Genomic DNA, 12,670 nt, shown 5'->3' on the forward strand with positions numbered 1-12,670 from the left:
AACAAACAAACATTACCAAACATATTTTATTTTTCGAAAACACTAACAGTATATATATGTGTATGTATGTATGTATGTATACATACACATTCATCATATCATCAATCAAGTTGAATTGGAATATTCAAACCTCTGATTTGAATGTTTTGTGGAGGCTACAAACTTTTAGCATTCTTTTGATTAAGAACCTGGTGAGTTTTCGTCATTGGCTAATCTCTATAACCACAGAAAAAAAAGTTCTTAGCAAGGTATTCACATGGACTTTTCCATCATAGAAGAACGTAAAACAAACTCAAACCAACTACTAGTTTATTCATACAAAATCAATCTTCTTACACTTCCTTCCACTTCTACCCATGAAATTCAATATCCCTACCCAAACAGACCCAAAAAGAACAGAAAACTGATTCAAAAACCAAGGTATTAACAGGGTTTCTCTCAACCATCTTAGTAGCACAGAAGTTTCACAAACACAAGCATCACACAAGCTGCTGCTTTTCAACAGGCAGATACGATGGTGACCCACCCTCAACTTGGTTCTTCTTCCTCTGAAAGATGCCGCTAAGATTAGGCAAAAGTACTTTCTTAGAAGTATAAGTTCTTTCTTTTTCATACTTTCGGGTTTCAATGACCTTTTCTGGTGGATTCTGCTTTTCAGTATGGTAGTTAACGGGGGATGATGCTGACAACATTTCTGTTTCTGCCAGAATTCGGGATGCAGCTTCAGCCGCCTTCTTTTGCTCTCGTTCACGCCACCTTCGAAGCTCCCCCTCGACTGCCTTCTTGGCTGCCTCAGCCATCTCGGCCCTCTTCAATGCCTCCTGAGTTGCAGCTTTTATATCATCAATCTCCTTTTGTGTTGCCTCCAACCTATTGAGGGCTTCATTTTCACTGGCTTTTACAGCTTCTGCCTGAGCCATTGCAGCAGCTACTTTCATTTCCGCTAGTTTGTCAGATTCCTCAACTTTCCTGTTCAATGACTCGAATTCTTCTCTTGAGATTGTGATTTGGACATCAGATTCGGAGGTTGATGCACGTGCTGCATTCGTTCTCTCCGACAAGATCTTAATCTGATCAACGGCCCTTCCCTCGGCTGCTTTTGCTTCTTCAGCTTCCTCCAGTGCAACTCTTAGCTTCTTCTCTGCTTCTTCTAGTGCAATTCTGGTGGCTTCAGCTTCCTTCTTCAGCTCTTCTGCATTCTTCTTCATCTCTTCTGCTTCATGTTTGGCATTTTCCCTTTCTGATGATAGCTGGTTGAGCGTCGAGATCATTTCTTCTAAAGCACCTCTTACTTTGGATTCTTCTGCAATGGCTGCTTCAAGCACAGACTCACTTTTCCGGAGCTCAACGTGCAAATTCCCTGCAATGGATTCCGTTTCTGCTTCTTTCTCCTTCAATTCAGAATGCTCTCTCTTCTCATTCTCCAAGTCCAGCTTCAGAGACTCCAGCAAGCTTTGAAGGGACTTTTCCTCTTCAGCTACTTTATGCAACGACTCCTTAGCATCGTCCAGCTCGGAAGTGACAGTCCTCAAAGAATCAAGATCTGAAGCCTTTGCACATTCAATATCTTTTCGAATAGATCCAATCTCAGTCAATGTTTCAGCCAGCTGGACCTCAAGATTTTTTGTGACTTCAGGATCACACTCTTTTTTCAGCAGAAGCAATTTCTTTGCAGACTCTTCAAGAGTAGCTTTATATGACTGCTTTTGAACATCCTTCTTAGAATATATCTCTGTTTGCTCTTGGTGGGCCTGCAGTGTTGCAAGCTTCACCTGACCTATTGACTCCTGTAAAGCAGTAATTTCTTTCGAAATCTCACCAGCTCTTTCCATGTTCGTTTTGGCTGCGTGCTCAGCTTCTGTTACTTGCTCGAAAGCTGTAGCTTTTGCTTCCAGGGATGCATCACAATCCTGACGGATTTGCCTTAGCTCTTGTTTTGCAGTGTCGAGTTCAGTGAGTGCAACCATGTACTGTTCTCTAGCACTTTCTAAGTCCTGTTTCCAGGCACCGTCAGTTCGTGCAGGATCACCACTGTTTGCTTCTTCAAGTTGCTTTGCTTGACTCTTTGCAGCTTCAGTTGCTTTAATTGCAGATTCCTTTGACTCAATAACAGTTTTAAGCTTTTGCGTTAGATCCTCAACTGTTTTTCTAGCCTTTTCAAGCTCTAGAAGTGATTGGGTCTTCGTAGTTTCAGCATTCTTCAGTTGTTCCTTCAATTTATTTAATTCTTTTTGGGACAAATGAAGCTGTGTCTCTTTCGCCAATACCCTCTGCAATAAAGCACCAAAAAAACATAAAGAAGAAAAAAAAAAATTTAAGTAATGAATTGCCCTCTAAAATGGATCAGAAGCAAAATGACCAGGTATCAGTGCACTTATAAATATATAAATATAAAAAATAATATAAATAAATAAATAAAATGATTCAAGTATCAGTGCAATTTACCATAGTACAACCTCTCTAAAAGTAACTAAAAGTATGTTAGTGTGATGATACCCATACCACCCAACTAAATCCCACTATCCTCACTCAAAGATGCCCTTGGCACTAGATAGTGTTAAAGTGGAGACTTTACAAATGTTTGAGTGCACTTGTGTAATGATAAATTATTGGACTGACAATCGTGAAAAACACAGGCTCGAGCCTGAGAGCAACTATTTTGTATAAATTAATACCAAAGAGACTCTCCAGTCCACCCTCCCATCATCCCACGTAGGCTATAGAACAAGACTAAATAATGACCTTAATTTTACAAGCGTTTGGTGAAAGAAAAGGATATCGGCATTCATTCATTCATTCATAAAAAATATATATGTAATAATAAAACCAAAATCAAAAGATGCTTGTTTTTAGAACAAATTTCCATTAAAACATAGATAACCTATAAATTTTTCTAATACAGTAATGCTACCCAATGACTGTTGCTGGCTGCTACAGAAGTACATACGCACAACCACATTTGCATGCATGCAAAACTTTCAGAGACAAATTTTTTAATGAGACCAAATTATATGAAAATTATTCAAATAATTTACATATAACATTGTTCAGAATGGCTATAAACATTTTCCTTTGTCCATCTTCTCTTGCTAATTTACCAATAACAAGTTTTTTTTTTTTTTATTTATTTTTTGAAATATGGAAACATCGCAGTACAAATTTGCAGAAAAAGAGATTTGGAATTGCATCAATACAAATTTGCAGTAAATGAGATGTAGAATTGCATTGACTAAAAAATTTGTACTTCATTAGATAATAAGGCTGAGCCCAAGCATATCTTTCTAGGCCACTGAACAACCAGTACTCAGCGCTTGGGTACAAGATATTTTCTGTAGTGTAAAATTCATAAACTAACAAGATGACACAATCAACCACAAAAATCCATGCACTTTAACTTCAAAAGAATTGATTATAGTTTGACACCTGGTGAAAATACAATTAAGTTTCTCAGGATATGTGGGTGATCCATGTAAATGTTATTGTCTGAACATCGGAAGAAATTTATATATATATATATAGCTTCAGACATTTAAAAAACAAGTATCAGAAATACCTCTGCAGAATGAGGTTTTGCCTTCTTAATGGGAAATTTTTCCCCAGAAAAAGTGCCTTCACCAAATAAAGTGACAGCATCTTTGACAGATTGAAATGGTGCCCTGGTGTCTATCTCTCCAACTAGAACTTTAGGAGAGTCCGTAGTATTAAGACAATCTTTTGTGCCCATACTGCTTTATTTAATATAGTTCTCCAACGCCTACCTGTTAAGAACAATCAGAAACAATAAGATGTCAAGCTTATTTACAAATAACTGAAATATATAAGTGACGCCTCAAAAGTGCTTTAGCATAAAGTTAATTCTTGCATCCCGAAACTTGGATATATATTCCACATCAAGTATGAGAAAGGAAGAGCTGGAAATATGTAATGGCAAAAGCTACATTCACAGGTTTACCAATTGAGAGTAGGCATTTACTAATACATTCCCGTAGTGGCAAGCACTGTCCAATACACATGCAAGCAAATAAATCTAAATTGACTTTAAAGCCTACTTCTGAGTTCTGAAGTTAAGTTCAAGAACAAACGGAGATTTTGATGCCTCGGACAGGCAAACATGATAGCTTACACTCTCTCAAGCATATATAGGTTACACTACGGAACTGAAATTTTCAATATTACTTGTTCACTTCTTATTCTGAGTGCACACGCTCATTTCTTATATTTAACGCATTTTCCTAAAATCCTCTCTTGAGACAAAATTAAATGTTTTTTTCAAATTGAAGCCATCTCCCTCCCTCACTCCATCCCTCTCCCTCCCTCCCCAAAAAGAAATTTAATCATATGATGTTAGGTTTATTGAATTTGATTACATACTTTTAGTAGTTCTGTATTGATATAAACAAAGTGTAGAATAAAAAACAGAAGCAGCAAATGTAAACGATTATTATTAAAACCAGAACTAACGAAGAGATTTTGGCAGAACTGACAAGAAGCACAAAAAGAATTAATAAGAAATGTTTTTGCGACTTTAGAAGTCTCAAAAAATCCTCTTCCATGAAAATCCAAAGATGATTTCCAGAGTCCAAACAACATATTTCCCTCTATGCAACTTCAGGTAAAACCATGAAAGGAGGCGGAATATCTTAAATTGACAGTCTTAATACCTCAAAGGGATTAATTTTAGTAACTCGCTTGAAATTCCTTGAGAGCAAGAGTTAAGGCCGCAATAACTTGAAAGTGGGAGGAACAGACAGCAGAGAAATTTTTTACTTTCCAAGTTCTGTATTCCAAACATTAAACACTTGGCCTTAATCCTACTAGCATTGCATATGAATTATTTAGGTATTTTGGCATGGCAAAAAATACAATGTTTTGCGAGACTAAAGATGGCTGAGATATTTGAAACCATAAAGATATACAAGTTTCTTACGATAATCTTGGGTGAATCACATTGCATAAATACACAGAATTTACTCTGCATAATGTATTTTGTACAAGTTACCTTAGCGAGTTACATTCCATCAATATACATAGAGAGTTCACTAAATCACATTTCAGCAGGCATATAGTTGCTAACCATAATAATGGTGATCATTTGGAATTTCCCTTTTTTATGATTATATATATGTTAAAATTTGTAATGACACAAATGTCAAAATTCTGCAATCAATTTCACCACCATGCAAATTAATTAGAGACAAGACACTTCTTTGGATATGTTAACCCACCACCAATTTCTAGCTTTCAGAATCCGACATATGTGAAACATGATTGGCAGTAAGAAACACCTTCCTAATCTGGCTTATATGAGGAATCTATAGTCCCTACACACAAGAGAATCCTTCAAGAAACGACACATCAAGTCTACCCACATCGTACATGAAAGTTTCTTATCATTCAAACACTCTAGAGAGCATCCAAACAAATTAGTTCTTTGTGTTACCTACAATGAAGAGACTTCACTGGATCACATCTCATCAGCATATATAGTTGCTAACCAGAATAACGGTAATCATTTGGAATTTCCCTTTTTTTATGATTATATATGTTAAAATTTGTAATGACACAAATGTCAAAATTCTGCAATCAATTTCACCACCATGCAAATTAATTAGAGAAAAGACACTTCTTTGGATATGTTAACCCACCATCAATTTCAAGTTTTCAGAATCCGACATATGTGAAACATGATTGGTAGTAAGAAACACCTTCCTAATCTGGCTTATATGAGGAATCTATTGTCCCAACTCACAAGAGAGTCCTTCAAGAAACGACACATCAAGTCTGCCCACATCGTACATGAAAGTTTCTTATCATTCAAACACTCTAGAGAGCATCCAAACAAATTATTTCTTTGTGTTACCTACAATGAAGAGATATTACAGAAACATTTATATTGTTAAATGTACCCATCATACTCTCATAAGCACATGGTCATATGAAACCACATAATGATTGCCCATGTCACCATTATAATTCGATTATCCACTTGTTCAGCTTAGTTTCTCAGGATACAACAATATACAACTTCAATGATTCCAAAAACTACTAACTTCAAAACAAAAAAAAAAATTATCTTATTCCAGGAAAAAAGTAAAAAGGCATCTGTTAGATTCAAGAAACAAGATCATCTCAGATTCCATGAAGCAATGGTCTTCGTTTTGTATTTGGGTCTTTTCCACATCATTTCTCCAACTGATTTTTCCACATGCTTCTAATACTCTAATTTTTCTACTTTTATTTATTTATTACAGTAATACTCTACTTTTTCCATATGCCTCTAATACTCCTTCATAATTGTGCTTGCTTATCAAAATCAGCAATATATTTCTCCCTATATAATTTTAATATCCAAAAGAATATTATCAAATAAGTGAAAAGGCAAGGCCTAGTAATGCAATGTAGATACCATACATATGTGCCTTCAAACATATAATAAACAGTCCACACAATCCATTAAAGAAAGCCAAGAAGGAGATAAATAAGGGAATGCTAAATCAACAACTTCTAAATAAGAGTCTAATCAAGCTTTAAAGGAATTATCTAGTAAGTGCACTAACATTCTAAATGAGTTTGTTTTATTCTCTAGCCAAATCATTATCTAATAAGTAAATCAACAACCAATTCTGGCATTAAATAAGAACCCCAAGCAAGAAAATCAGGTAAGGTCACATTGGTAGAAGTTAAGAGTAGAAGGAAGAAAAGGAGGGAGGAAAGAGATGCCCTATACAGTTTCCATTGCTGGACAGAAAGTAAAAGGGAAGGGAAGGAAGAAATAAGGAGAGGACTTCCTTCTGCACCCACTAAATCCTTTCTGCCCAAAGATCGTCAAGAAGTTAGCAAATTCCAATATGTAAGGGTATAAAGGTAAAATAAAAACGGACATCTTTCCTTTCATCCTCATTTTTTTCCCCCTCAACCAAACAAAGCAAGGAAAAAGACATTCCCTGCTAATACGATTTCCACTTTCCTACCCTCCCTTCCAGTTCTTGATCCCCCCTGTACCAAATGGAGCATTAAATCTAAGGCCAATGAATAGTGGAGAAAAAATTGATTTCACTCCTAACGAGTTGATCGTTTGTCAAGCATTTCTTCCTAGTTTCCAAAGAAAACAATGGAGCACCTTAGATGCTCTATCCATCCAAACCCTTTCGCCCAAGAAAGCAATTCTCCCTACCCTAAAAGCACCAAAAAAAAAAAAAAGATAAGACAATCTCATTGAGAAAAGGCTACAATTACAAAAGGTACTAAAATATTAGGACATATATATTCCTTTGAGTGAGCAAATAAAATAATCAACTAAACAAGCCTCGTTTAACTGAAATAGCATGTAAATGCAAATTGTTTGCTTTAAAAGAGAGGTTATTCATGAATTGTTTTTCCATATGTAAGTTCTTTTTCCATTAGATTCCTTAAAACACACTCCTCTAGAAAACTCAACCAGAACTTCACCAATTGTTTCCTAAAGTCCACGTCACCTATTTAGGATGCCAATCTCCCTTTCTTTCTCATATTTCTACTCTATTACTCGTATCCTTAATGTCACGTTCTGATTCCTAACGACGCCATGAGCATAGAAGACATGCATGCTGGTTGGCTAAGAACATTCATTGACTGGGAATGGTTCCAGAGAAGGGGCGTGTAGGACCACAGGATGGTACCTCTTCAGAGTTCAGGCAGGTCGACTCGGTTCAGTTCGAGGTGCTTGTCGCTAGTCGTGGACTTGACTATGAAGAAGGGAGTTGGCCATCCCTGCACAAACTGGTAGGGAGCTGGAGCCGTTCCCCTGATGAGACCAAGGCAGGTCGAAACCAGTCAGTATGTATCCTTGGGAGGGCAGGTCGTGGTGGCTGACCAGGGCGCTTGCACGAACTGAAGCAACGCCTTAGTGCCGCACGGACCGTGCCGCTGCGCCAAATCTCTAGGCCCGTGACAAATGGTATCAGAGCAGGACTTGGGGTAAAGCACAGAGATGTACCCCCTTGTCGATCCGGGGGTCTTGAGAATGAAGTGGGTGCACTAAAGCGTCGGTGGGCAATCAATGTTGTTGGAGGAGAGCCTCCATCTCCCCATGAAGATGCGTCCTTTGAAGCCGAAGGGCCGCGCGCATCGGATGGCAGGAGGGCCGAGCGCACCAAAGTTCTTGCAAGTTCAAGAGGCATGTAAACCGTTGCGAAGGGCGGGTATCAAGTCAGCTGGAGGGCCCTTGTTTGCTCGGGGTGTCGCGGAGGCGGCATAACGTGGGGTTGCGTCCCGAAGAAGTGGGTGTCCCTTTAGCCCGAAACCCTATCATTGGGCGAGTGCAGCCAAGGGTTGTACAAGGAAGCGATGGTGGGCAGGTGAGCATACCACTTGGAGGAGAGAAACTTTGGAATGTTGGACGCAGTGGAGTCAGTGCCGTACTGCGACGAGGGTGTCGCAGGATTTGGGTGGGGGAGAATGTCACGTTCTGATTTCTAACGACGCCATGAGCATAGAAGACACGCATGCTGGTTGGCTAAGAACATTCATTGACTGGGAATGGTTCCAGGGAAGGGCCGTGCAGGACCACAGGATGGTACTTCTTCAGAGTTCAGGCAGGACGACTCGGTTCAATTCTCGCTAGTCGTGGACTTAACTATGAAGAAGGGAGTTAGGCCCGCACAAACTGGTCGGGAGCTGGAGCCGTTCCCCTGATGAGACCAAGGCAGGTCGAAACCAGTCAGCATGTATCCTTGGGAGGGCAGGTCGTGGTGGCTGACCAGGGCGCTTGCGCAAGCTAAAGCAACGCCTTGGTGTCGCACGGGCCGTGCCGCTGCGCCAAATCTCTAGGCCCATGACATTAAGCTCTCTTTCATCACCAAACCTCAAAAGTCACTTTTCGAAAATAGATTCATGATTTGTCATTAGCTAAAGCCAAACCCCTAACTTTTGAGAAATTAAAGTAGAATCCCAATCAACAAAGTGGGACTTAATCTCCTTGCTTATCCAAAAGTCCATTGATGAACTTCTTGCAATAAATGCAACTGACCAACAAATTTGGACTTAATCTCCTTGCTTATCCAAAAGTCCCTTGACCAACTACTTGCAATAAATGCAAGTGACATAGGAATTTTGGAAGTCACCACTTTTTTTTTTCTTTTTTGATAAATAAAATTTTTTAAAAAACGCTGAAAAGGGGAGCGGATCCCAATAAAATTTTATAGGAATTTTGGAAGTCACCACTTTACAATGGAAAAGAAATGTTTTCATGTTCTTATCCAAAACAACACACCAATATGCTTATCGAACTCCATAATCCTACCAAAGACCCAAACTTCCCTCTTTCCATCTTAAAGTACTCTCTCACTGTACAACAATTTTCACAACCTCCAAATTCGACCAATTAAGAGAATGGCAATATCTAGAAGTCCTTTCATGCAAACAACCAAGAGCTCTTGAAAATTCATATTAATAGCTCATTGAGCAGAAGATCAAACTATTACTAACAAGAAGGCTTCATAATGCCAGACTAAATTGAAATAAAAAAAGAAACACGTGCATGGCATATGAAAAACTTGATTTTCAATGATTAAACCTTCATTTAAACAATAAGCTACAATTTTTTTGTAAGTGGAAAAATCATATTATGTTTTAGCATTGAACAATAATTGACCAATGCAACACTAAATTCACAATGAAACAAATGCATTCAAGGACACCACTATAAACCATGTACTACTCTTTCTTTTTGTCATTACCTTACAAATCCTATTTATGTCCGACTGCTCCATTGCAATCCATATCTTACTTTTCTTTAAAACAACCTTGTATTACCAATTCTTATGGATTATTGAATTGCTGCTAAATTCTTTCCACATAACTTGTTAGAACTATCTTTTACAATTCTAGGTCCAAGTGCTTCAAACTTAGTGAAAGTAACTTACCAACCTTGCTTAGAGTCGGACTCAGGGGTCACAAAATTTCTAGTTCAATGAAAAAGACTGACTGTATCATTACTCTGAGAAGTTATTGCGAACAGTATAAGATTTTTGCCTCGCTCTAAGAACATATTAAGATCACAAGTCTCCTAAAAAATAAGAAATGTTATTCACTACCTTAAACCAGATACTGGGAAAGACCAGAAAGTATGCAACAATAGAAGAAAGAGAGAGAGCATTCAATTTAGAATCTACAATCAACCAAATTGAAAACTATCAAAAACCAAAGTCTAAAAATAATTTTGATAAGACACATCTTACTCTAATAGAGCGTGATTCCAACCTACAGTCTCCAAGATAATTATTACAAACAAAATAATCATATTACAGAGCCAGTAATCATTAATGAAATAATATAACTTCCTAAGAAGTCATAACTAGTGGAAATGCACAAATTAAAGCGATATATTCCTATGGATACTTGGGAAGATTAAATAAGACTTTAATAAGTCCATATGTTCCCCGTTCTTTATTTCTTGTTTCTAAAACCTGTTTTAAACTCTAAAAATGAAAACAGTGAAACACTTAGGAATAACCTCTTTTTGGCATTTTGCATACATGCTCCAAGCATAATCCAAAATTGGGTGTGTCTACCTAACCCAAATAAAATAAAATAAAATAAAAGAAGAATATTGCATAACATAAATTAACTGAAAGTAAAAAAAGAACGATCCAATCCATGATTTTGCAGCCATTTTTGGAAGAAATAATCATATTCTTCAATCAATTACAAGTCTCAACATCAAAGAACTTTCCTATAATTCAACATGGAATTAAACAAGAAAACTCTTCAAGCATGGAATTTACACAAAGTGCCACATAAACTCCAATCCTTTGTTTTACAGACAAAATAAGCATGAATAAACACTGAAACAAATCCTTTGTTTTACAGACAAAATAAGCATGAATAAACACTGAAACAACATATCAGTTCACTAAAAAGTAATTCATCTGTGCAATCCTATTGACACTTTATATTAGCCAAAGTTCTGAGAAAGGAATAAATTTAATTAAGACTTCAAGAAAGAAAAAAGATATATATATATATATAGAAAGAAAGAAAGAAAAAAAAAAAAAAAAAAAAAAGTCGATCACCTCCATTAGTAGGAATGGAAAGTTCAATTTCATTAATACGTTTGCTAACAAGTTCCAATTTAAATATGAAGTCTGATTAGTGAAACAAGCATAATGTGGGCCAAGTATACCTGGTTAATCCTGTTAACTATTCCACCAGATGGGCCAAATATTATCACGATAAACTTCAATGGTTCCAGTATACGAGTTCAAATCAAACCCTACCTTTAAATCACATCAAACATCATATGGTCAGATTCTTGAACCTCGTAACAGTTCTTAATTTTTCACCACTTTGAAAAAAGAATCACATATTATATTATACAATACAAGAAAATTTATAGTGAAAACGATAGGTTGAGTAAAAGAAAAAAATCAAATGAACTGTCATAGCAGACATCTAACAATATATATGAAGCAAAAGAGGTTGAAAACTAGTATTAGCTTACTTCAAACACCTAGTCGTGTGAGAGCGATAAGAGAAACGCATCATAAACCCTAGAAATGATCAAGTATCAAAATCTCAAGAAGTCTTTCAATCTTCATAAATTATAGCGAAGAGCGACGATTCTCGCTCATCTTCTTCACCGATCTTCATCCTCTCTCAGAAGTCAACAACCTTGAGAATCTCCTAAAACACGGCACACAACACCACCAAGCACAGTCCAAGACTTTGTTAAAAAGTATCCAAGAAAATCCAATAACAATTTTCCAGCTAAGGAAAATATGTTTTCAAGAATCGAAGGAACTGTGTAAAACCGCTTTTGAATTGAATACTACTAATAGATAGGGTTTCTTGAAGAATCGAAACGGTAAAGACAGTTGCAGTAGAGAGAGAAACTGGAGAGAGAAATGAAGAGAGGGATTTGAAAGCTCGAAAGGCTGTCGAGAGACAAATTTTATATCAGCAAATCATCAGTAGGATAGAGAGAGAGAGAGAGAGAGAGAGAGTGATATGCCATGTCAGCAATTGGCACCGTCCAAAGACCTGCCTGATTGGTACTAGGGGGTATAAGCAAAAAATTAGGTGAGTCTAATCTCATCCGTTCTAAGTGGTTAAGAAGTGGGCCCATTTTAGGGCCCATTGGATTCCACGAAAAGTGAAAACTTTCAACGTTTATAAAAATATACAGTATATGATAGGAAAAAAAAAAACTTTCAACAAAAGTCAGAAGAAAACCCTGAATAAAAAAATTGGAAGAAAATGAGAAAATGGGTTTATTTGGTTAAAAAATTTCTTTTTAGCAGTTTTTAGAAATTGTTTTATGAAAATATACTGTAGATATAAAGAATAGTGATCTCAAAACTCTTTCTATTTTTGTAATTCTTAAAAATTGTTATTTAAATCAAATCAAAATTATCATTTGTTTTCTTTAGTTTTTTTAAAACACCTATCGAAATCGCTATGAAATCTCATCTCACATGAGTTGCACTGCAAATGCACTAAACTAAATTGTTTATGAACATTATAGGATAGATATGTTCCTTCATTAAGTAAATAAGTGAGTTTAATTTAATTATTTTTATATATTATTTTTTATATATGGTTTTAGTAAATGAGTCTATCTCAAACATTGTTAGAGTCAGTTTTGTGTAGGTTTCTGAAAACTAAATAAGTTTATAAACATGTTCATAATTAT

At 36.6% G+C, this 12,670-nt stretch overlaps 1 protein-coding gene across 2 annotated transcripts; it reads right to left on the bottom strand.

The window, feature by feature from the left end:
• Window positions 1–282: 282 nt before the first annotated feature.
• On the bottom strand, window positions 283–11,978 carry LOC132312409 (WEB family protein At5g55860-like). Of its 2 annotated transcripts, XM_059810775.1 has the most exons (4): window positions 11,480–11,978; window positions 11,162–11,255; window positions 3,554–3,758; window positions 283–2,270 (listed from the first exon to the last, which is right to left on the bottom strand). In XM_059810775.1, exons 3-4 carry the CDS (start codon window positions 3,722–3,724, stop codon window positions 480–482), a joined length of 1,962 nt encoding a protein of 653 aa, XP_059666758.1. In that variant the 5' UTR covers window positions 3,725–3,758; window positions 11,162–11,255; window positions 11,480–11,978; the 3' UTR covers window positions 283–479. The 2 variants fall into 2 exon arrangements, with proteins under 2 accessions (XP_059666758.1, XP_059666759.1); XM_059810776.1 differs by lacking the exon at window positions 11,162–11,255.
• Between the last annotated feature and the right edge of the window lie 692 nt (window positions 11,979–12,670).

Source organism: Cornus florida, unplaced genomic scaffold, assembly GCF_030987335.1.
Source record: "Cornus florida cultivar Cherokee Brave unplaced genomic scaffold, ASM3098733v1 CherokeeBrave_3.0.0_Hap2_Chr06, whole genome shotgun sequence".
Classification (NCBI taxonomy): domain Eukaryota; kingdom Viridiplantae; phylum Streptophyta; class Magnoliopsida; order Cornales; family Cornaceae; genus Cornus; species Cornus florida.

Excerpts from the sequence above, each read along its gene's own strand:
- LOC132312409 (XM_059810776.1), bottom strand. The coding sequence starts at position 3,724 with ATGGGCACAAAAGATTGTCTTAATACTACGGACTCTCCTAAAGTTCTA. Across the intron at positions 2,271-3,553 it reads CAAAACCTCATTCTGCAGAG|AGGGTATTGGCGAAAGAGAC; the intron begins GTATTTCTGATA and ends GCTTTATTGCAG.